The sequence below is a fragment of the Arachis hypogaea genome, chromosome 11 (assembly GCF_003086295.3).
Source record: "Arachis hypogaea cultivar Tifrunner chromosome 11, arahy.Tifrunner.gnm2.J5K5, whole genome shotgun sequence".
NCBI lineage: Eukaryota > Viridiplantae > Streptophyta > Magnoliopsida > Fabales > Fabaceae > Arachis > Arachis hypogaea.
Window position 1 is genome coordinate 148,165,163 of NC_092046.1, and position 25,632 is coordinate 148,190,794.

Genomic DNA, 25,632 nt, shown 5'->3' on the forward strand with positions numbered 1-25,632 from the left:
AATTTTGAAGTAAGATGAGACTTTTTCATAATGTACTCCCTTATGTTCCCTTTACCTTTATACCTCATGGAGACTAGTTTGCTAAAAAAGCTACTTGTCTCTGCCTTTTCATTCTTAGTAAAGAATTTTTCAACATCCTTTAGGAACTGTTTGGCATCTTTATCCTCAGTAATTAAGCCCCGAAATGCCTCAGGAATTGAGTGTTTCATGATCATAATACTCATTTGATTGGATCTCTCCCACTTCTCTATTTTAACCTCATTAAGGTTTTCCGGAGTGGAAGTGGGTTTATCCTCTCGAAGAGCTATATCTAGATCCATACAACCGAAGACAATCTCCACGGTATCCTTCCAAACTTTAAAGTTTGAACCATTCAGCATAGGAATACTGCTAATTTGTGCAGAAATATTGGTAGCTAAAGTCATAGTTTCTGGATTAGAACAAAAAGAACATGCAGTAAACATTAATTAAATAGTGAGAAAAATTCATATTGAGATATCTAGAACAACATTAATTTTCAATCTTTGGATAAAAAAATTAAATGTAAGTGATACTCTCATTGCAGTAATCAAATATTGTCAAAATTCCTATCACACATTAAACCTTTCTTTGGACCAACTTAATGCGCACATGGAGACTTAAACTTCGCAACCTATTTATTACCGCATATATTTTCTATTAATTGGCCAAACAATAACCTTCTTCCTTTGGCCGATTATTGACCGCATAATTAATAAAAAATAAACAAAAGTGTAAAATGCTTATTATTTGGCCAAACAATAAACTTCCTTTGGACTGATTATTGTCCGCATAAATAACAAGCATTACTTTATTCTTAATTAGTTACCGAAATATTTATTTACCATCAATATGTGTATGTAATTCGGTCAAATATAGGCCTTTCTTTGGGCTGATCAATATTTGCATGAATTCCATATCACCATATTCCTAATATTTTAAATAAATCAATTTTCACAAAAGATGCTACTTTGACAGCATAATGCTCAATCAATTTATACTAAAAACCAAATCTTTATAAAATAAGTGAGTATAATAATTTAAATTGTTACTGATTTTCTTATGTAACAATAAAAAAATATTTAAATCTAAAAAAAAATTAAATCTTAATAGTATCTTTTCAGACCTTAAAAAAAACATGATTATAACTCATGTGCCAAAAAATCTTGATCCATTGAAATTAATGAGTATTATCTTCTATTACTCAATTTTTTTTATTATTAATATATACATATAATTTGGCCAAATATAAATCTCCTTTTGGATCAATTAATATTTATATAAATGACATATACATATTAATCCTTATATCCTAAAAAGATAATCAATTAATTTTATACCAAATTAATGACACACACAATTAAATTTAAAAAAATTATAATTCAATAATACTCAATTGATTTAACAAAAGATGAAAACCGTATATAAATCATTAATTTATAAACATCATTCTATATATAAAGAAAAATTAACCAAAATATGCTTCGCTTACATTATAAGCACGCAACAAAATATATATATATATCCAAAGGATCAATAATATATGTATGTAAATGGTCATGTCAGAATGTATATAAGAGCACTATAACCCAAACAACATCCACAACCGTATATATTATATAAGTGCAACAATAATTGTGAGGATCGTAGAAGAATAGTGTTCATCCATAATATATATAATTTTGCGGTGCGATAATGTTAACGTAAGCTACGCAATATTAACATGTACCGAATAAAATAATAATAAAATTAAATATTTTCGGTGCCCAAATTATGAATGATTCTGATATCACTTGTTAGAATAAATTATTTTATTACCTATATTATTCATATTGAATCACCAAAAATATATCATAATGCGAAACCGTACCTTTATTTATAAAAGTCAAAAATTGATGAAAGGATTTGGATCTTGTGATTCTTTCGATCTTCATCAACCAAAGGCTTCTGTATCTTTAGGCGGCTGAATTGCAACTCTATTGATGGGGAAAGAGTAACAAAAGGCGGCTTTGGTATATTGGAGACCGAAACCTTGAAGGCCTATTTATATTTAAGCATGGCATCCATTAAACCCTAAAACCCAAATAAAATAGTATCTAAAGTCCAAAAGATAATATATCTAAAATCCAAGGCCTGCTACACATACAAGTATTTTTGGCTTACAAGCTATACAAGTTGCTCCAAGTCCACGCGCCCCTTCCACAACACGTTCACTCTTCCTCTTCTTCCTCAATCAAAACGCAAACCATCAAGATTCAAGGGACATTCGAAACAAATTACTACGATTCTGCAGAAACGTTCCAACTCCTCGCGAAGAGTAGAAGAAATTAAGAAGAAAAGATACAAATCTCCATAAAAATTTATCAGAAAAAAGGAAGAAACATTATTCAAGGTACTGTTTTACTGTTCTTCTAGGTTTTTCTTCTAGATTATTGTCTCTGCCATGTGTCTCATCCTTAACCAGTAAAACATTAAAAGATTTCAAGAAGAAATATACTGTCTCCCCTTGTTTTGGGTTTATTTCTTAAATCATTTGGGTGTATTTCTGTAATCTTTTGGGTGTATTTCTGTAACCGTTTAGGTGTATTTCTGTAATCATTTCTGTAACCGTTTAGGTATATTTCTATAACCGTTTGGGTATATTTATGTAATCATTTGGGTGTATTTCTGAAGTTCCATTATCTTCAAAACAATTTCAAAGCTTGATTTTAGAAACCATGAAAATCGAAAAAAAAAACGAAGCAAAGAGAGAACGCACGAAGGAGATCCAACAAATTTGGCAAGAAACTCAAAAAAAGAAACGAAATCTTTTGAAAAATGGAAGTTATATATTTGCGCATTAATTGATTTGAATTGATTTAAAATTCTGTTAAAAAGGCACGTAACATAAGCAGCGCGTTTTATGGATGGGTTTCGTTCAGACTTGTAAAGCTTGTAAATGCAAAACACTTGTATGTAGAGATTAATCCTTATCTAAAGAACAAAAGATAATATTTGGTTTTATTCTCATTTAATTCAAAATCAAAAGTAATAATGACTTATTCAATTTAGCATTTATAACAACAAATGAGATCACCATTATATAAGTCATTTAATTTGAATTATCATAATTTATTATTATAATTAATATATGTATTACCCACAAACAAATTAAGAAATTAAAATAATTTTCTAACATTAAACTGGTGCGATATATTGATTTATATTTTAATTTGGTATGTTAAATTGAAAATAATATTCTTTAATAATAACTTTTCAAACTATCATCCTCATAATATTCTTGAACTATAAAGAAAAAAACCTAAAAAAGAATAACATATATTACTATAATAGTAACATGTCAAATTTATAATAAACTTTATATAAAAAAACTAATAAAAATTTATCGACAACCTGGTATTGTACTAATCTCATTAAAAAAACAATTGGCATATAATATTGTGCTCTCTATTACACATTTTATTTCAAATTTAAAAGTAAAATTACAGATAAATTAATTATATCTATAGTAAATATTTATACAAAAATATAAATCATAATATGTTATTAAAATAAGAGAATGATGACTAAGTTCATGTCAATATTTTTTTTAACATACAATTAATAAATATTTAACAATTAATTATAAAAACAACTATATTTTTATATAGGTATATTAAGAATATTTATATATGAATAATATTTTTTTAAAATAATCTTTAAAAAAACACCCACTTCGTTGTTGAACTGAATAGATCAAATTATCTGTAATATCGATGAGAGAGAAATAAGATTCAACGTTTTGGTTGAACTTTGCCAAGGAGCAAAGATCAAACTCAACATGTGATATCATTTATGATTTATGAACAATTTTGACTATAGTTTTGACTTTTGACAAGCAAGCAATCAAGCATGTTTTCGTGATGCAACACAAAATGAGAAATGTTAAAATCTATCAGAATTTAATTTTTTTATTTAATAATCAAATAATATATTTTGTTCTATAATTTTTAATATTAATAACTAATTAATAATAAAAAATAATAAATTTTAATGATTATTTGATATTTCTCACCCAAAATATACAGCATGTATGTATAATCACATGAATATAAATAATTAGGTTCTTGTGAAATCATTGATTACATACCAAATCAAAAGTAAGCATAGCAAAATATATTAATAAACCTGGTTTTGTGGCCTCTCATCATCATATGAGCATCAGCTAGTGGGCTAATTTTTTTTGTTATGAGAGTAGGAATGGTAATATATCTTAACATTGTAATTTTTGGTGTTTTTTAAAATTGTAGAAAGTACATAAATCGAAGGGTCCGATTTTATTGCACGGAGAGAGAGGTACAAATCGGATCCAGAATTTTCTGTCAGTACACAAATCGGACCCAGAGTTTTTTGTCAGCACACAAATCAGACCCAGAATTTTCAATACTTCTAATTGGACGGTCCGATTTCTCTTAGACAACCACCATATACTAGTGAATCACTATACACCCCCATAACTCAGGTATATACCATTCCTTTCATCATATTAAAAATAAAAAATTCTCAGCTAGTGTGACAAAGCAAAACCTGGGGATTGTCGTTCTCAAATGTCATCCACCAAAACTCAAATATCAAAAATGAAGAGTTGGAATCCGTACGGACAGCTATCTGAATTGTGATGCAGAAATAGTGAAGGCCGTGGAACAATGAATGCCTATCGTTTTTCTTTAAGCATATTTTTTTATTTTTCTAAAAATAAATATACATAATATTGAAAAGAGAGATGCTAGGGAACAATAATTTTTATGGTTTGTAATCATCAAATAGCCATGATGATTTTAATGGTATGAGATTAGTGTAAGATTTCATCTAATGATTCATTTTTCTTTGCTGGTTACATGCTGATCAAAATTTAACAAAGTTGCTGGCTCTTTAAACTTTTTCTATTAAAAATTGAAATGACGATATTTTTGGGGTAATATTGGTGCGACTTATATGTGTGTATGTGTAGCTTCCACGTCATGCATGGCCCTGTTACACGTCACACCACCAACAAATTAAGCTAAACTACAAAATCCAACTGCATAATAACCAAAATCCCCATGTGGTGCCCCTCAAAATCCAATCGTATCTTGTAACTATTTTCCTCAAAATATGAAAATAATAGTCATTGTTGGTATTCTTTAACACTATTCATTCCGATCCATACATAATATACTCCAAGTCCAAGATTCAATTAATATCGACGACACCTGACAATGATAATTGCACGCTTGCCCTTCAATATTGACATGCATGGCTATTTCTGTATAACAAGAGACCCTATCCTGTGCAAATTAATGAATTATTACACACTACTGCGAGAAGAAACAAAAAGTAAATGTACAATCATAATGTATGTCTATTCTATGTGTTTCAAATAGATTTTTCATTATAGTATACAAATCTGAATATTATTACTACAAACCATGAGAGTCACAAGCTACCTGCTAGAGTACCCTAATTAGTGGTGGCAATGAGTAGAATAAGTTAGGATTTGGAGTCAACCTTAATTCTATCCGTGAGTTGAGATTTTTATATAAACTCAACTCTATCCTACCTACGGGTTGAGAATATCTCGATCATAACCCTATCCGCTCTTAACCCGCAAGTACCCGACCCTACCCGTGGGTTACAAAAAAAGATGCAACATTATTATATAACTTGATGATAATTTAAAATAGAACTGACTTTTATGTAAAAAAAAGTTTATTAAATTATCAATTAATAATCTTCTTTTAATGAATAAGGATCTTTTACATTTAGTGAGAGGTCTTTAATTCAACATCTATTTAAAACATATTTTTATATAAGTATATGACATATACATATATAGGGTATGGATTGGTCAGATAGGGTTGAGGCTCAACCTGTACCCTATTCGACCCGCACGAAAATCCTACCTGCATCCTATCATATCCACTGCGGATCGGATTGGCAACTCTACCCAACCGGATAGGATCAAGTTAGGTACTCGTGGGTAGGGTATATATTGCCACCCCTAACCCTAATCTATGTGAACTGTGTGTTCAATAATAATAAAAAAAGGTTATCATATGTATAACGAATAGAAAAAAGTTTATTGTTTGATTATCATTTAACTGTAAATTTAATTTCTTTAGTTTAGTAATTTAATAATATATTTTATTTTATATTTTTAGATATTAGTGACTAATCGATAGTTATCTAATATTTTTTAAATTATTAAAATAATAATATTTTTGAAACACTTAGATTTTTTTCTAATAATAAATATTTCAAGAAATAAAAATATGTTTTAATTGTGAGATTTATAATAAGTAAATATTGAAATAAAAATGTTATTTGTACATTAAAATTAGTCATCAATATATTTGTGTATAAATATAAGTATAGTTTAATTTATTTTTAATATATATTTATATTTTAATATATATTTAATACTAATAATTAATTTTGATGGTTGATTTTGGTGTACATGTATCATAATTCATATTAAAAACGTGGTTGGCATTAATTTTTGCTATAGACTTGGAATCCATGAGGTGGGACAGTGGTACGGGATTGGTCCTCTAAAATTAGAGAATCGGAAGACTTCTAATAATCTAATCCCATAGCTCACACTTTTTCTTAGCTTGTGGATTAGCTTAAGTATTATATATTCTTATTCTTCTTCTTACTATCAAGTTAGTTACCTGATTATGATGATGAAACGTTTTGTTTTCGCTTTTCTCAATGAAGACAAGATTTTGACTTTGTTTACACCGCTCCAAGATTTTTCATCATTGCTTTAGTTTGTAATCATCATCTCACAAGAATGCAGACAAATGATATGTTGGATTTTGTGTCTCACCCAAATGTATATTTATCTTCAATTTTTATGACAAATTAGTAGCTGGTCCCATATACATTTTGTAACATATAATAAATGTATATATTGTTGGTTGATTTGGTGAGGATTGTCCATTGAAAACACTAGTAACATAAATATTATTGTAAACGGGTAAAGGGAAGAAAGTGTAATGATATGAGGCAAAGAAACGGATAAGATAAAGAGAATAATGGAAAGTAAAAGAACTTTAAAGAGAGGGATGAGCTGGTTGATTTGAAATGAGGGGAAGGAAGGAAGAGTGAGTCATGTGAGGAGCATTTAGTGAGTGAGTGAGTGTGTTTGTAGTGTAGCGCACATGCTGAGAGTCCGTTCTGTTTTGTGGGCAGTTGTGAAAAAGCAAAGCTGCCATGTGACTCCATGTGCTTTTTTTCCCTCACTATATGTCTTTCTTTCCTTTTGCCTTTCTCACTGCTCACTCACTCATCATTAACGGATATTATACGCTACATCCATAGAAAAAGATATTTCTTCATTTCTCACATGTCTAGCTATATTTTCTTTAGAGGGAATATATTCAATAATGCTCCGTTTATAAAATATGTAACATTGTTTAAGTTTTTTTTTTTGAAAGAGCAATATCATTATTGCTTGGCTGGGATGCTAGTAGTATTTCTGTTCTCGTAAACCCACCAAATTATATTAGCTTGTTGCCTTAATTAATTATAACTTGAATTGAATAACCTCATTTTTTGTTGTATGTTGAAGACTATCAAGATTTATTATTTTAATTTTGGTTATTATTTTTAATTATTAATTTAATTTTTTTATTTAATAATTTAATAATATATTCTATTTTATATTTTTAAAATTAATAATAAAAAATAAATTTTAATAATTTTTTAATATTTTTTATATTAAAAAGCATGGCTTCTTTCGTTCATTTTTCTCTTCTGTTTAATTTTTTATATACTCGACTGATATGAAATTATTTTTATATAAAGACGATAAATAAAAATTTTAAATAATTTAATATATTTAACTAAATTATTATTTAATAATTTTTAATTATCATTTTTATATAAAAAATATTCATATATATAATCACTGAATGTTCTAGTTTCTATTATTATTATTATTATTATTATTATATTAAAAAATCAACAAAATTTATTACTTTTAGTTCTGTAACATCCTTCTATATTATCATTGCTTTGCTTTGTCCTTTTCTTTTTATCTTCTTTATTTATTTGCACATTGCTTCGCTTTTTTCTTTTAGCATTATTTTAATATTACTATTATATATATATATATATAACACATGTCGATGTCGTTCGACTGCAACCAACAAGAATCCTTGACGCTGCTTCTTCTTCCTCTTCTTTAATCCTTTCTTTTCGCTACACTCAATCTCATGAGTGCAGCATTATTATAACAGATAATAGAATAGGATTAAAATTAATTAATTAATTAATTAATTAACGGTAATGGAGGGAAATGCAGCAGGTAATAAACGCAGACGTGTTTATTCTGTGGAAGCAAAGAAAGTAGCACAATCTGCATTCACCAGAAACTATGTCAACTATCTTATTCCAGCGTTGACCAAGATCAAGAACCAGAACAGCACCACCACTTCCTCTGATTTCAAGAATGTTAAGTATGAAGTGGACATGGCTATGGCCTTCTCAGCTCAAGGTTTTGCGTGGAGCCATGGTCTGAAACTCAAGCTTCTTCAAAGAGATGAAGACGAAGCACCTACCACTACTGAAAAGGCTTCTTCAAACCCTAGTTTAAAGACATCATCAGATGAAGATGAGAAGATGAAGAGTCAGTTGAGTAGCCTGAGAAAGCTGATACCAGGAGGAGAAGAGATTGTTGATGAAGAAATGGTTACAGAATTAGAGAGTTATATAAGCTGTTTGGAGATGCAGGTCAATGTTCTTCAATGCCTGCTTTCTCTCTCATAGTCTCAATTTTCAAACTGCTTCTTCATTTATTTGTTAATTAATTTCTACTTGTTGCTTCTTCTTTATGTTCAAATTGAATTCAAGATATATATTTATTTTCTATAGAACTAATTAATTTAGATTCTTTTAACAAATTACTGTAATGATTCTTCTTAATCATATATATCTCGCACAATGGTGCACGGTTTAATTAAGGGGATGATAATATCACGCATCAGTTTGGTTAAATTAAGTTCCTTAGTAGTCATTTTAGATGCGAAGGACAACATGTATTTACAACAGTTTATGATGGTTGAAAATCATTTGCCAAATTAGTTAGGGAAATACATGGAGCCAATGGAATATTAGTACAATGTGTACAATTGAGGTTTAGGGATGTTCGATTCAGTATTAGAGATATAACTATTAGTATTACCTTTTTTTATCAGTTTAAAATTTTGGGATGAGTGGTTTCATGACATGGTATCAAAGCTCTAAATTATTATTCCTAGTACTTGAATGATTATTCTAGATAGTATAGATGATGTTCGTTTTTTAATTCATAGTCCATTATATACATTGTACAAATATTTCATTGGTTTTCTAGCGGGATTCAATTAGTTAACATGTATTTATTTATGTATATTGACATATATTATTTTACATACAATAAAAGCATCATAATCGATGCTTTTAAAGCACAGAGCTTTTAGGAAAAGTTTTACAAAGGAGTATATATAGTCATGTATTTTATGAAAACAGAAATAAAAATAAAAAATACTAATATATTATTATTTAAAATTTAGAGAAGCTCGTCTTATGATTTTAGAAATAAACGAAAATTTAGGAGTTTACTAAATTCAGTGAGATATGTGCTTAATCTATTTTATATATATAAAAACAAACTTTGTTTGACTTTGATATAAAACCTATATTTGTTCAAATAAATAAATTCAATATAAATCAACTTAGATCTGTGGAGATGTCGAATGATCCACTTAAACTAAATATTGGAGGATTCGTATTTTCGTCTTATATATTAACAATAAATTTTTAAATAAATTTTAAATTGAAAGTGAATTAGTTCTTAATAAAAATTTAAAAATATTATTTTTATATTAAAATTAACCATCAAAATTAATATATATATATTTGTGCACAAATATATGTAAAGTTTAATATTTTGAGGTCACGGCTATATATGAATTTACTTTTTTTTATTTGGACCCGTATCAAGGCTTCGTTTTGCTATAAAATGAGGTACCTAAATGTGCAGGCCCATTTAAGAATGGGCCAGAATTGGGCTTCAATGATGCCATGTCAGCAGCGGGGAAGTGTGCCGCGTGGAGAAACGAGAACCAGAAAGTAGATGAGGAAGTAAGTTGATATCCACAAACTAAACAGGGCAAAGATGGTAGAAACTAGAAAGAAAGAAAGAATAAGGGAAACACAAGAAAGGAAGAGTGTGCAGAAATGTGCAGCATATTGCAGCAAAGCTTCCTGACTCCATTACCTCTCAACTTCACCAAGCCAGCTACTAATACTAATTCTACCTTCAGGACTCTTACTCCCAAATCTCTTAAAATCCCTCCTCCAACTCCAAGGTATTTATTTATTTATTTATTTATTGTTTCAGTTAATTCAGTTATTGATGTGGATTTGACTGTGTTATTGAAAAAACAGGAAGAATAATAATGAGAATAATAAGTTAGCAAAGTTAGCAATGGTTGCCCTCACCGCCGGGATCTTAACATTCGGCGCCGTTAATGTCAACGATGCTTCAGCCGCCAAGACTGGTGGCAGAATCGGTGGTCAGGCCTTCAAGTCTGCTGCTCCTCGTTCCGCACCAAGAATCAACAACAGAAATTCTAGGTTAACTTCATTCAATCCTTCTCCTATTCTGTTCTTAAGGTCAAGCTTCAAATTCTTAATAATATTATTATATTATATGAATTGACAGGACGAATATATATGTGAATCCTCCGGTGGCGCCTCCCCTAGTGGGTGGTTACGGTTACGGTTACGGGATTCCGTTCTATGGTGGATGGGGATGGTCTCCGTTTTCTTTCTTTGCGCCAGGTCCATCGGTTGCCGTAGGCATCGGAGGTGGATTTGATACAATACTTGTGTTTATGTTGATTGGTGCCGCTGCTGCAGTTTTCAGGAGATTTTTTGGAACTAGAAATGAAGACGACGATGATGACTATTAGCTAGGGTTTCAGATTTTCAGATGCTATGAATTATGAAATGGAGGTTTTATTTGTGGAGTGGTATATATACTTATATAGTGACCATAACTTGATATAATTTTTATACATGAAACAGAAAAGCAATCTTGTGCTTCTTCATATTTTTGGTTTCTACTCTTTAATCTGCATCATTATTGGTTAGAACATGAAAGTAATGAAGAAAACATGTGAGATTGCAATGCTCAATCCACATCCTTTTTTTTTTTAACTTGTTGATGACTCTTCTTTATGATTGTTTTTTACATGTGCTTATGTGAATAGTTATCGCTAAATAATTAGACATTATAATACATGTTAACATATTAATTATTATATTTACATAAAGAATCAAAATGTGTGGCAATTATAAATGAGAATGATAAAATGTAACAGGAATGAATTCTAAGATTGCATAGCAGGCTCAATATTAAAAGAGTATTATTGTTTTTTTTCTTAATTTAAAAAAGAGTATTATTGTATTGGAACTGAGACAACACTTTGTAATAGTAATGGTTTTTGTTCATATTTTTGGTTGGACTTCTTTAACGAGGCCCATGTTTCCTTATACCCTTGCTTTACAAAACACTATTTTTTTTAATGGAAAAAAAAAGGAAGAGAGGACTATTTACTTTGAAAAATATAGTAGTTACCTAATAAAAGTATCTAATATTTTTTACAATTATGCTATAATTATACCAAAATCAGTCACTAAAGTTAACTATCATTATAAAATACATATTAAAAATAAATCAAACCACACATGTATTAATATATATATATTAATGACTGATTTTCGTATACGAATAGCATTTTTGTTATTATCAAATCGTAGTAAACTTTTATTATATATATAAGAAAAATATTATATTGAAGATAGGTGATAAAATTGTGAAAGAATAAGAAAAGAAGAGAGGAAGAATATTATATTTTATATTTCTTGATTGATTGAATTGAATTTTGTAAACTATGAAGGTAAAACTAAGTATATATAGAGCATTGACCTATGAAAGATAAAAGCAAATAAAGATAAGATAAGATAAAGACTAAAATTGTAATTGAATTTGTGTATTCTATTGGGCTGAATTTGTGGGCCACGAGACTTCTTTATTGTTGTCATGGGCTAAGGTAGAAGAGTAGTTTAATACGCTCCCACAAGCTGGTGGATGGAAGATGTCAATAATCCACATCTTGGATAAGTTCCGATGAAATTGTTGAGCGTCTGACGTGGTGATGCAAAGGTAGATGTGTGCGGCGGAGCTTGAGCTGCCGGCGGCAAAAATATAAAAGAAGATGCTGTGCTTGAGCAGCAATCTTCAAAAAATGCGTGCGGCGGAACTTGAGCTGTCGGCGGTAAAAATATAAAAGGAGATGCTGTGCTTGAGTAGCGATCTTAAAAAAAATAAAAAAATAAGCGCGTAGAGCGCAATAAGATTGATCTTTAGAGGGCGCGTATGGCACAATAAGAGTGGTCTTTAGAGGGCGCGTAGAGCGCGATAATAAAAAAAAAAGGGAAACTGTTGCATTTTCTAAAGACTAAGAAAGTGAAGGACATGAACAGTGATCATGCTTGTATGAAGTTACAAGATTTATGGGAAGAAGTTGAGATTAGATTTGATGATTTGAGTTGGTTGGAACCACATGTTAAATCTTCTTTGAGCTGATTTGAGAATGCAGCCAAGGTGAAAAAGCTTAAGGCTAATGTGGTTGATTTAGAAGAAAAAACCAAGACCTTGAAAGCAGAGGTAACTGATATAGATGATGATCTTAAAACAACAAATCAAATCAACAAACGTCAGTACAATTCAATCAATCAACAATCAATAAAAATTTTGTCTTTTATTTTCCTATTCTTTCGCTCATATATATATAAAACTAAGATTATAACTCGGCACCCTTACTTCTCAACATAACGAGATGGAGGTTCAAAATAATGCAATGGTGGTAACAACTGTGAAGTTCACATGGACCGTCAACAACTACTCTAAACTGATCAACAGTGAGAAGCGCTACTCTCAAACATTCTTTGCTGGTCCTCATCCCTGGAGGATAGTTATATTTCCGGAATTTGATGACAACAACGCAGAAAAGGATAAGTATGAGGACGATTTATTTTAGTTCGACTCAGAAGAAGAATGTGTATGTTTGTCAATTTATTTGGCTGCTCTGAATCCTGCTAATCTTCCTGATGACTGGTTCCGATTCAAACATTCAAGCTTCAAGTTGTCCTTAATTAATCAGTATGATGAAAAAAATGACAAGAACAATGACAAATGATGATTTCACCGTCAACTTAAACGGTAGCAATGCTACAATTGGTTGTTCATCGTTCATGGATATCGACAAATTTTTTCACTCCGAAAATGAGTTTCTTGTAAACGACACATGCATCATTGTTGCCGAAATTTATCTCAATGACAATAATGCTTCATTTGATAGTAAGTTAGTAAGTTTCAAGGGATTATGCAAAATGAAGAAAGACTATGTTCAACTACTAGAGAAATCATGTTCAAATACCCTTCTCTTATTGAAAGTCATAGAAAGAGAAAAAGGAGCCAAAGGTTCAATCAACTTTCATTCACAATTTTATCATGGTATCAGAAAAATGGATCCTCTCCAGTGAAAAAAATACTTGAAAGAATAAAGTGTGATCTTTTACTTTTAATTCTCTAAGTGGGACCAAAATTAAATAGGAGAGATAAAGCAATTAAGGGTTAGATTAAACACTGGATAGCATTCAGTTTTTTTTCCATTGGAGAGGATTCACTCCCTGGTACCAGAGCCCATGACAACAATAAAGAAGTCTCGCGCCCCACAAATCCAGCCCAACAGAATACACAAATTCAATTACAATTTTAGTCTTTATCTTATTTTATTTTTATCTTATCTTTATCTTATCTTTATTTGCTTTTATCTTTCATAGGCCAATACTCTATATATACTTAGTTTTATCTTCATAGTTTACAAAATTCAATTCAATCAATCAAGAAATATAAAGTATAATATTCTTCCTCTCTTATTTTCTTATTCTTTCACAATTTTATCATGGTATCAGAGCTTTGGTATCCTCCTTGAAGAGGATACATAAGCTATCATCTTTCCGGTGAAAAATCACCCTACTTTTTCAACCTCCTCCCTCTTTTATTGCGCTCTGATACCATGATAAAATTGTGAAAGAATAAGAAAAGAAGAGAGGAAGAATATTATACTTTATATTTCTTAATTGATTGAATTGAATTTTGTAAACTATGAAAGTAAAACTAAGTATATATAGAGCATTGGCCTATGAAAGATAAAAGCAAATAAAGATAAGATAAAGATAAAGATAAGATAAGATAAAGACTAAAATTGTAATTGAATTTGTGTATTCTGTTGGGCTGAATTTGTGGGCCACGATATTTCTTTATTGTTGTCATGGGCTAAGGTGGAAGAATAGTTTAATAATAGGAAAACGAAGGTTGAAGTTAGGGGTGTACATGGGCCGGGCCACACCGGGTTTGATTTAACCAAGACCCGACCCGAAATATAGACCGGACCTAATTTTTAGACCCTAACCCGATCCTAGACCCGATGAAACTTATGCACCTTCGGGCCGGGTAAAAACCGGGTCTTTAGCATGTAAAAATCACTTAATCTCCAACCATTATTTCACAATTCACATAGTAAAATTCACTTAAAAATATATAACAAGAACCAACAATTCTCTAAAATTAAAGCATAACCATAATCAATACTAATATTGTCTAATAACACCAAATATTTAAATCAATACAAATAACACAATATTATGCATTAGTCTAAAGTCTTATGCATTTTAAACATAAAACATTAACTTATAATTTTATAATGACTAATAACACAAAATATTAGGGTTTATAATGTTTAAATTCCACATAAGAATAGTCATCATCAATCACTAATAACACAAAATATTAATTGTGTATGATGACCGAGCCACCGGACCGAGTTCGGGTGGCTCGAGCTATGACCCGGATCTGACCCAAAATAATAATCGGGTCTATTTTTGAGACCCTTACCCGACCCTAAACCCGATGAAATCACACTAAATTAGCCTCTAAAATGTTCGGGGCCGGACTAAATTTTCGAGTCGGGCCGGGCCATGAACACCCTAGTTGAAGTGGGAGACCAAGAAGAAGAAGTGTGTAGTTGAGGTAATGGAGGGCAGGACCGTACAGCACTTAGGTCGAAGCTAAGGCACAAGTTGAGTAGTTGAGGCACCATTCTGGTTTGCCACAAACCATAATGGACCTTCACACTTGATTCATTTTCTGTTTTATTTACCCCTCACATTTCACTATCTAAGTCAGGTAACAACATTTCTAGCCTCATTTCTCTTTTTGACCAACAACATCAAAGCAATCCTATCCTTATCTTCTAGTACCATAAAGCAAACTCTTTTCATTCCCCACTCCTTTTCTTCTTTTATTCATTTATTATTTCTTTTCTATACTTTCCCCTTCCTTGTCATCTAAACTCCTTTTCTTTAATATTGTTTGTTAAGATCTTCTATATTGTCATTTCGGTCTGTCTTTGCAAAGTAAAAGGAAGGCACTAATCAATAACAATCCTAAAAGAGTAAATTTTTTGTATGTTTCTTTTTTTTTTAATCCTGCTAGGTGTATATATATTAAAAATATGTATTTAATATCTTATAACTTTTTTTTATTATACTACTATAAATAAATTTAATTATTCTATTATGTCAGGTTTAACTATTATGGTAACTAATTATTTAACTAAAAAAATATATGAAGTAATATATATAAATATATACAAAAATTACATAATAATAATTAACTTTTAGCATACATATAACAATTTTTGTTAATGTCTCTAAGTTGTCGTTATTTTTTTCCTTTTCAGTTATGGTGAATAATTTTATGTTATATTATCTGGATTACAGTATCGATGTCTCTGTATGTCTATAGTTTGTTATTTATTTAAGTAATCTTCAGTTTCAAAATATTTCACCTCTTTCTCGTACACACAAATTATGTTAATTAGATTAGGAAAATACCCGCGCAATCTGCAGATAGTTAAATTAATTATATTATATAGTTTAAATGTTATATATATATATTATTTAGAGATATATTAGATCATATATAAATTAATATTAAACTTAGAAATTAATATATAAAAAATATTATACAATACATTTATTTAATTTGGTAATTTATATATGATTTGATAATATTATTATTAAAAAAATATATAAAAAATATACTGTTTTAATATAGATAAAAATTATACTTAACCATTATTTTATAATTCAATTGAATAATAATATGAATTAAATTTAATTATTTAAAAAATTTAAAATTTTGTTTAGTAGCATATCAAAATTATTTTAAATTTTATAACAGTCGTTGATAAATGATAATTTTAAATAAAAAATTAATTCAAAATTTAATAATTATAAAAAATAAAATTATACATAAATTAGACTATAAATAATATTAATATTCAATTGAAGTTTATTCACTTGATTTTATATAATTATTTTTTATTTTTATTTTAAATAATTACTTTTTTTATTTTTTATCTTTTTTTTAGGTTATATTTAAATACTATGGTACAATAATGAAACTATTAGATAAAATACAAGTATGAATATTATTAATATCTAGATAATTAAACATGATATTCAATTTCCTAATTTTATTTTTCATGAATCATGACAATATGTATTTTTAACAATTGTAACTAAATGATATTTAAAAAAATGTAAATTGTTGAAAAAAAGAAGTGATATATATAGGCGATAAAGACACTATATAACTTATGGATACAATTACACAAAGAAATAGAAAAATTAATGAATACAATTACAAAATCACCTAATACATATGTTTAGCAAATAAAAAAAATAAAAATAAAAACTATGATCATCAACCAAATTCCAGTAGTACAAAAAATTAGTAAGAATGGAGAGGGAGATAAGAAAGAGAAAGAGAAAGAGGTATGAGATTATGTGAGAAGAGATAAAGAAAATGTGCGAAATGAATATTGATTTATATAGTAAATATAAGAATGAGTGATGAGTATGAAAGGAGAAGAGAAAGAATTAGATTTTAATCAAATTTATACCTATTAAAAAAATTAATATTAAAATTAAAAGTAATAATATAACCTACTTTAAAATAAAATGTAAGAAAATACGAAAAATTAAAGTTAAAAAAGAATCTTATAACATATAAAAATATGTTATTATGAAGAGATAAAAATACAATGAAAATTCTAACGTAATGTAAAAATAGAAGATTATATTCGAGTGATATGAATTAGTCACTTAATTTGATGTGATATTATACTAAAAAATTAAAAAAATAATAATACATTTAAAGACTATCTTTAATTTTATTTTAATATATTACTAGGAGATGGAATAGGAGGCTAACCTAAACATTCCTCCTCTTCCTAAAATCATTGCAATTGATGAGTAAGAATGAATATATAAAATGTTTTTAGTATATAATTTTTTTTGTGTCTATTTTTAGTATATAATTAAAGATATGGACAGAATGTGTTATGATAAAATGAATTAATTTGTTTGTTTGCCCCCATAGCGAAGAACAATACAATCAGTACTTGAGATTTTTGTCTGTTGTTCCCCCTTTTCTAAATCGGAATCCAGATTCATCCATGTGATGCTAAATTATCACCAACTTTTGTGGATCATTGAGGTACAAATTAATAAGAGCATTATTTGAAAATGCTAAACGAGACAAGAAACAACCTTTTCTTATGCCTCGCATTTCTCATTAATGCCAATAGCAGCGGCATCCACTAACCTTATTGATTTCATTATCTTCATTTCATAACACAAAATAAAACAAAATAATGGAAACATATGATGCAGTGCTAGTTTATATTGTCCATTTGTTAGTGTTGCAAGTGTGAGAAGTGTTGAAATTAGTCCTACATCAAAGAAAGCAAGAAAGAATGAGGAGTTTATAAGATAAGAGATCCATTAACTTAATATCTTAAAGTTTTGAGTTGGATGTTCTCATCTTATATTCTCTCGTTTAATTCCTCCTTTAAGTCTCTCCGGTGGTCGAGAGCTCTCTGCGGTTGGCCCAACAAGTATGTTTTGCGACGGTGTAATAGGCGAAGCAAGAGCGGTTGGCCCAACACCATTATCATGTTGTTAAGGATCTCATCCCAACTAATAGGAATGACTCACATCTCTCACTTGGCTGTGTTTATTTTTTTTTTGTAAAGGGATTAATTACAATCACCAATGTAATAATATTAGTGATAAGTTGTCGATGACAATACCAAAAATAATTATAATTTAATTTTCTGTTGTTAATTAATAATTTTATACTTTCTAGCGGTTCTACCTTATTGTGTTGAATTTTTTGTTTTAAAAAAAATCTTTTACAAGTAGCTACATTACGTGTTTTTTTTTTTTTTGAAATATAGGTCATCTATCAAAAATATATTTCTTTTGTAAAAAGATAAAATTCAGCTTTAATTATTGGACAAGTTATACCTAAAAAAATTCATCACACTGAACAATAACTAGAATAATTCAAGGAGCTTACACAATATTATCGAGAAGAGGGCACAATTAAAAAAAAGAAAATTATATGGTACAGATCTATACAGATTTAAAGATTTACTTATTTAAATCACACTTTTTAAAGCCATACTTTTCACTTAAAACCGTAGCTCTTCACAAAGAAAAGCGTCACCTAATGAAAAAAAGTAAATTAGAAGATTTAAGAGAAGAAATAATTAAGTTATCAAAATTAATAGATCAAAAATTAATGATTTTAACTAATGTTAACTGTAATGACACCGAATTCTTAAAATCAATACAAAATGATTTTTCTCAAAATCTTTATTTTATTATAAGTTTTATTGAAGGACTTCAAAAACCTCAAAAAACTTATTTTTCACACGGAATTTCTAAAAAATGTTACCATGGAAATGATTCCCCACATCTTTATCATATTTTTAACCCACAATTAAATTCTATAGTAGATATGCTTGAAGAAATTTTAGTATCCATAAAATTTCAAAGAAATAAGAAAAAAGAGAATCCCAAAGAAGAAAAATTTCAAAATATAATCAACATAACAGATTTAAAAGTAAAACCACCACTAAAATTATGAATATTGAAGAAAAATTAGAAGAAGTTACAATGCTTTTTAAACAATTAAAAATGGCTCAAGAAAATAATATTATGGAACAGGATTTTCAAATAGAAGAAGAATTAGTAAATTCTGAAAATATAGAAAATGAAGAATACATTCTAGATTATTCAAGTGACGAAGAACCAGTAATTCCAATACAAGTAAAAAATGAAGCTGGAACATCTAAGGATAATCAATCTCAATTTAAATGGGAAACAGGTTTTGATAATTATGCTTTTAAAAAAGGATTTATAAATAAAGATTCAAAATATACAAAAATACCATCAAAATACGTTCCTAAAATCCAGGAAATGGAAGGAGAAAGAATGCTCGATTTAGACTGTAAAAATAATGAAAAAAAAATTTTCGAAAACTGGTTGAATTCCTTCTTATTAGAAGCCTTTACTAATCCAAAACTTAGTGAATTGTCTGGAAGAGACATTTGGAATTACATAGGGTTTCATACTAAAGGAACTATAAGAGATTATATGACATCAATAGAAAACCAAATAATAGAAGAATTAGCAACAAAAACCACAGCTTATGATAAGATATTATATATAATGATGATTCTATATAAAGAATTTTTTGGAAAAAATATTATAGATCATAGACAAGAAGTTTATAATAAAGAATATCAAGAAGCAAAAAACCATTTAGCTAATATTCAGATATATGATCTATGTAATGTGGAGTCTTATATATGTGAATATAGAATACATTATTACAAATTAAAAGAAGAAGATAAAAATCATTATCTTAGCATGTATATAACAAAACTTCCATTTCCTGCTAATGAATTTATAATGGGAAGATTTATAAGAGAAATAAATAGAGGAACAATTGAAAATAACTTTGGTGGAGCAACCTCTGCAATAAGAGAGGAAATAAAAGAACGTTGTATGCAAGAAGCAACTCAAAAAAGATTTGCAAATATAAGTAGAATTTGCTGTCAAGATAATGAAGAAATACCTCAAAAATATGGTTTTAATAAAAATTTTCAAAGAAAAAGAAAATATCAATTTAGAAAAAGAAAATACTATCCAAACTAGAGAAAAAAGAGATATTTTAGAAAGGAAAATAATAATAAAAACAAAAGACAAAGAAATAATTATTGCCCGAATAAAAAAGAAAATTGTAAATGTTGGTATTGCCAAGAAGAAGGACACTATGTAAATGAATGTCCGAAAAAGAAAGATAAAAAGGATCTTACTAAACAAATAGAAATTGTTAAGTCTTGTTTCATGGAACCTTTAGAAGAATCTGATGATAACTTAGACTATATTTTTGAATATGTTTCGGAAACAGACTCAGAGACTGAGTAATAATGCTACATTTATTACTATAAAAATAACAGAAAAGTTTATAAATGCTTTCATAGATTCTGGAGCAACACAATGCTTTGCTAATTCAAATATAAAACTTGATTGGAAAAAATTAAAGAAACCATTAAGAGTTAGAATAGCTGACAAATCAATACATAAAATTGACCAAAAAGCAGAGATGGTTGAAATTTTTATTCAAAATTATAGGTTCATTGTTCCATCTATATATATGTTAGATTCTGGAATGGATTTTATCATAGGAAATAATTTTTTAAAACTATATCATCCATTCATTCAAGAATTAACATATATAGTTTTAAAAGCTCCATACGATTCTTCAATAAATCAAAAATCAAAACGTATAAAAATACCGACTACTACTATAGATAAGATCTTAAAATTTAAAATATTTTCTATATTAGAAACATGTTATTTAAATTTATACTTTCAGATAAATATCCCAAAAAATAATCTTGAAATAAAGATAGAAGAACTTTTAGATGAAATTTGTGCTGAAAATCCTTTAGATATTAAAAATACAAATAACGAATTAGTAAGTATTAAATTAAAAGATCCTACAAAAGAGATAAATGTTCCAAATAAAATTCCTTATTCCGCAAGAGATAGAGAAAAGTTTTCACTAGAATGTAGAGATCTTTTGGAAAAAGGAATTATAAGATTAAGTAAAAGTCCTCATGCGGCTCCAGCTTTTTATGTTGAAAACAATAATGAAATTAAAAGAGAAAAACGAAGAATGGTTATTAACTATAAGAAGATGAATGAAGCAACTATTGGTGATGCTCATAAACTTCCAAGAAAAGATTCTATTTTAGAAAAAATCAAAGGAGCAACTTGGTTTTCATCTCTTGATGCAAAATCAGGATATTGGCAACTTCGTTTAGACGAAGAAACAAAGAAATTAACTGCTTTTACTTGCCCAACAAAAGAATCAACAAGTGTGTTGCTCTATGAATGGAATGTATTGCCATTCGGATTAAAACAAGCCCCAGATATTTATCAAAGATTTATGGAAGAAAATCTAAAAGAGTTAAATGAATTTGTTTTAGTGTACATTGATGATATACTAATTTTTACAAAACAGGATAGAGAAAATCATCTTCAAAAATTATTAATAGTTTTAGAAAGATGTAAAGAAAAAGGATTAGTTCTTAGCAAAAAGAAAGCAAGAATAGCAAAACAAGAAATAGAGTTTCTTGGATTAATTCTATCCACTCAAGGAAAGCTAAAACTTCAGCCAAATGTCCTAGAAAAGGTAAATTTATTTCCTAGTAAAATAGAAGATAGAAAATAATTACAAAGATTTTTAGGGTGTATAAATTATATTTCCGATAAAGGGTTTTTAAAGAATATAACAGAATACACTAAAAGCTTATTTCCAAAAATAAGTACTAAAAAAGAATGGAAATGGGATGAAAAAGATAGTATGCAAATTCAAAAGATTAAAGAATTATGTGAAAAACTTCCAGAACTCTATATTCCAGAAGAAAATGAGTACTTAATAGTAGAAACAGATGCTTCAGACATAACCTGGTCAGGATGTCTAAAAGCTAAGAAAGCTATAAAAAGTTTGGAACAAGAAAAAGAATCACTAGATTCTAAAGATTCCCCAAAGGAATTACTTTGCAGGTATATTTCAGGGACCTTTACTCCAACAGAACAGAGATATACCACTCATGAAAAGGAAACTCTAGTAGCAATTAAATCTCTTAAGAAATGGAAAATTGATTTACTACCCAGAGAATTTACATTAAGAACAGATTCAAGTTACCTAACAGGTTTCATACGATATAATTTAAAAGTTGATTTTAATCATGGACGATTGGTAAGATGGCAATTATTTTTGTTACAATATCCAATAAAAATTGAATATATTAAGGGTGACAAAAATGTTATTGCAGATACATTAACAAGAGAGTGGAGTTCGTCTACAACGCATTAGATCAAAAAATTCAAAAATATGAGCAAGAATTCGAAAAATGCAAGCATTGTCAGCAAATAAGGACACAGATCCAATCTCTCAAGAAGGCCATCGAAGCAATGAAATCAACACAACAAGCAAAACCATCAGAGTTTAGCCAGCTAAGCGTGGTGGACAAATCAGGTGAAGAAAAAATTTTAGAAAATAAAACAATTGCTGAAATCATTAAAAAATCCACCCAAGATAAAAAATATTATGTAATTTATAATGGCCCCATAAAAGGAGTATATGATGCCTGGGAAAAAGCAGCACCATTCACACATCAATCAAGGATAATTCATAAAGGAGGGTTTCTAACACTGGAAGAAGCAAAGGAATCCTTCAGGGAATATGAAGCTCTCCATCCAGAGCAAACCCTAAAAAGAGCAGATAAAGCTCCAATTCAAACCCAGAGAACAGGAATAATCAGAAACATTCCTACAAGGGCTGAAATCAAGGAAAAGAAAAGGGTCTGTAGATCAAATCTCAGAGAAACCCTTAACATAGTCCTGAATTGGACTGAAGAAAAAAGGACAATTTTGGGATATTATCCTATTGCCAAAGAACAGCTAACAAAGCTGGTTATATTTCCAGATGCTTTCCCATCTGACACCTATCAGTTTTTTCAGTATGGATTAATTGATACAATCTTAATTTTTAATGATCTAAAAATTATTAGTGAGTTTCCTGCAGGATTCGTTGATGCAGTAAAGAGATTTAAAAATATGATTGACAATGTAAATCCAAGGGATATATCCCTAAAATTTACAAACAGTCAACCTATTTTTAATGAAGAAGAAGAATGCTTGGTTCCAGCACACCAAGTAATATTCATGTCCGTCTTCCCAGGAAATTTTCAACCAATTGATCAGATTCAAGATTTAACAATTTACAGTCATGAAGGAAGGCTAGCCAGCACATTAGCAAGGGTCTTTGAAAGAACTCAAAAAATAACGAAGGAATCTCACACAAGAATTAATTATAAAAGTAGAAATACTCTGCTTGTGTCCAGTAAAAGAAATGAAATTGAAGAAAGAGAGATGAGACTCTTGGTGGAATTTGAATCAGCATTCTACAACTTATCTGGACTTTTAGAAAAGCTCCCTGAAAGGATAAAGAGGAATCTCTGCTATTTGATAAAAGACAAAGAAGACCACAAGTGCCAGCTATGTGCCTTAGAGATATCTGAAGAAAGCAATAATGAAACGGAATCAACTCACATGATGAAGGAAGAAGACAATGCATCTGACGGTCACATGATAAAAGAAGAGGACAGCGCATCTGAAGCATCTCTCAACATTATTGCATAGTGACGTAAGCACTTAGGTCATAGAGCACCAACAATGTAGTTGGTGAAAGAGAACAAACAATGACGTAAGCAATGACGTTATAAGAAGGGTAAGGATGAGAATTGTCCATCAAACCCAACTACTATAAATAGGTTGCTTAGGCAATTGTAAAGGCATCAGACAATAGGAAGCAGGAGGCTAAGAGTACTCATATGCTAGGAGAGCAAGGAGGAAGCTGCCGAGGCGATTCTATAGTCTGAGGAAGAATCCCCTTAGGGAAAAATAGTTCTAAACTCCCTTCTGGAGTTAGTATCTACAATCTCCCCTCTGGAGATAAAAACCCCTTATGTAAAATATATTGAATAAAGGAAGTTTTTCTCCAGAAAGGTACATCTTCATTCTAGTCTTTCAATTATGAATTATTTACAAAGTTTAGAATTAACAGAAGAATATGATTATTATAGATTAACTGCTTTATTAGATAATGAAAAGCAGGCTGTTCTAAAAACAGAATTAAATCTCAAATCAAATGAAAATTTTAATAAACAAAATCTTTTAAAAGAAGTTTTTAATAGAAAAAATATAATATACTATGGAAAAATTCAACTTGAAGCTCCTATAAAGATAAAATCTGCCAATGGAGAACTTGAAATAGCTTTGATAAATAATGAATAATTAAGTAAACAGATTGAGAAAATTAAGGATCAACAAAAAAGATCTAAAATTGGATGGATTCATATTAGTACTATACAAGTCTTAATCAAATCTACATATATGAAAAGAATTAATTCACCAATAAGTTTAGCAATCTGTGACAAAATAATTACTGATAACCCGATAGATCAAATAATTGGACTTGTTCATGGAAATTTGGCAAACGTAAATGTTAAATTTAATGCCCATCTTGGATATGCTATACCTTTATCAACTGAAAATCTTGGAAGATCTATAAGTTTGGCTTATAAATTTCATAGAAAGAATCTAATGGAACAAGATGATGAACCATTTTCAATAACATATGCAATAAATTATGCTTTAACAAATAGCCATCATAGTATAATATTTAAAAACAGAGAAAGAATTTATGTCGATGAACTATTTCAGAAAATTGTAAAAACAGAAATACCAAAATATAAAGCTATTGAAAACTCAGTTCTATTATTAAAAGAACCATCAGAAAAATTGGTTTCATCAAATTTTCAAATAAGAAAATCTAAAATTAATAGCCCTTTAAGTTTATCTAAGTTAAAGATTAAAGAAGAAAATTCTGAAATAAAAGAATTAACAAAAAAGGTCGAAAAATAAATGAAACCCTAAATACTAAATTATGACAATAAATAAAGAATAAATATATGTAACTTATCAAGATAAGAAACAAGAGCTCTTTGAAAGAGAAAATCGTTTGAATTATTTGCAGTTTTCTGAAATAAATCAAAGAGCATTTGAAGCTCTAAAAATAATCTATGACAAGTTAAAAAGAGAAGTTGAAGAGCTAGAAAAATTAATAGAATCTCTAGAAAATAGTGATGAAGCGATGATAGAGTTTGCAGAAATTCTAAAATAAATAATGAAGCATACAAAAATTGAAAGACCAGAAAATAAAATAAAAAGAAAAAGAGCGAAAAAATTAAAAAAGTAAAATAAAAGAGTATAAAAGGGAATTAAATAATCTTCAGATCGAAATTGATGACCTTATAATAAAAAGGATAGAAATAAGAATAAATATAAACAAGTTGGAGTTAAACTTAAAAAATTTATAAATGCCTGGAAAACCATATTATGACTTAAAAGAATTAAAGCTGTTGAAAGAAAAAATGGAGAATGAGGTTGAAAAATTAAAAAGATATTTAGAAACAACAG

At 28.9% G+C, this 25,632-nt stretch overlaps 2 protein-coding genes across 2 annotated transcripts; both read left to right on the top strand.

The window, feature by feature from the left end:
* The first annotated feature begins 8,163 nt into the window (after positions 1-8,163).
* On the top strand, positions 8,164-8,945 carry LOC112723577 (transcription factor bHLH146). The gene has a single exon (XM_025774994.3). It carries the CDS (start codon positions 8,332-8,334, stop codon positions 8,809-8,811), a length of 480 nt encoding a protein of 159 aa, XP_025630779.1. The 5' UTR covers positions 8,164-8,331; the 3' UTR covers positions 8,812-8,945.
* A 305-nt stretch (positions 8,946-9,250) lies between these two features.
* Positions 9,251-11,140, top strand: LOC112723578 (uncharacterized). Its single transcript, XM_025774995.2, has 3 exons — positions 9,251-10,394; positions 10,474-10,662; positions 10,751-11,140. The coding sequence occupies exons 1-3, from the start codon at positions 10,264-10,266 to the stop codon at positions 10,998-11,000; spliced, it is 570 nt and encodes a 189-aa protein (XP_025630780.1). The 5' UTR covers positions 9,251-10,263; the 3' UTR covers positions 11,001-11,140.
* Positions 11,141-25,632: the final 14,492 nt, after the last annotated feature.

What these genes read in the sequence shown, in the direction of transcription:
- LOC112723577 (XM_025774994.3), top strand. Translation starts at nt 8,332, where the DNA reads ATGGAGGGAAATGCAGCAGGTAATAAACGCAGACGTGTTTATTCTGTG.
- LOC112723578 (XM_025774995.2), top strand. Translation starts at nt 10,264, where the DNA reads ATGTGCAGCATATTGCAGCAAAGCTTCCTGACTCCATTACCTCTCAAC. An exon ending in ATCCCTCCTCCAACTCCAAG is followed by an intron (nt 10,395 to 10,473) that starts GTATTTATTTAT and finishes TTGAAAAAACAG; the next exon opens with GAAGAATAATAATGAGAATA. An exon ending in ATCAACAACAGAAATTCTAG is followed by an intron (nt 10,663 to 10,750) that starts GTTAACTTCATT and finishes ATGAATTGACAG; the next exon opens with GACGAATATATATGTGAATC.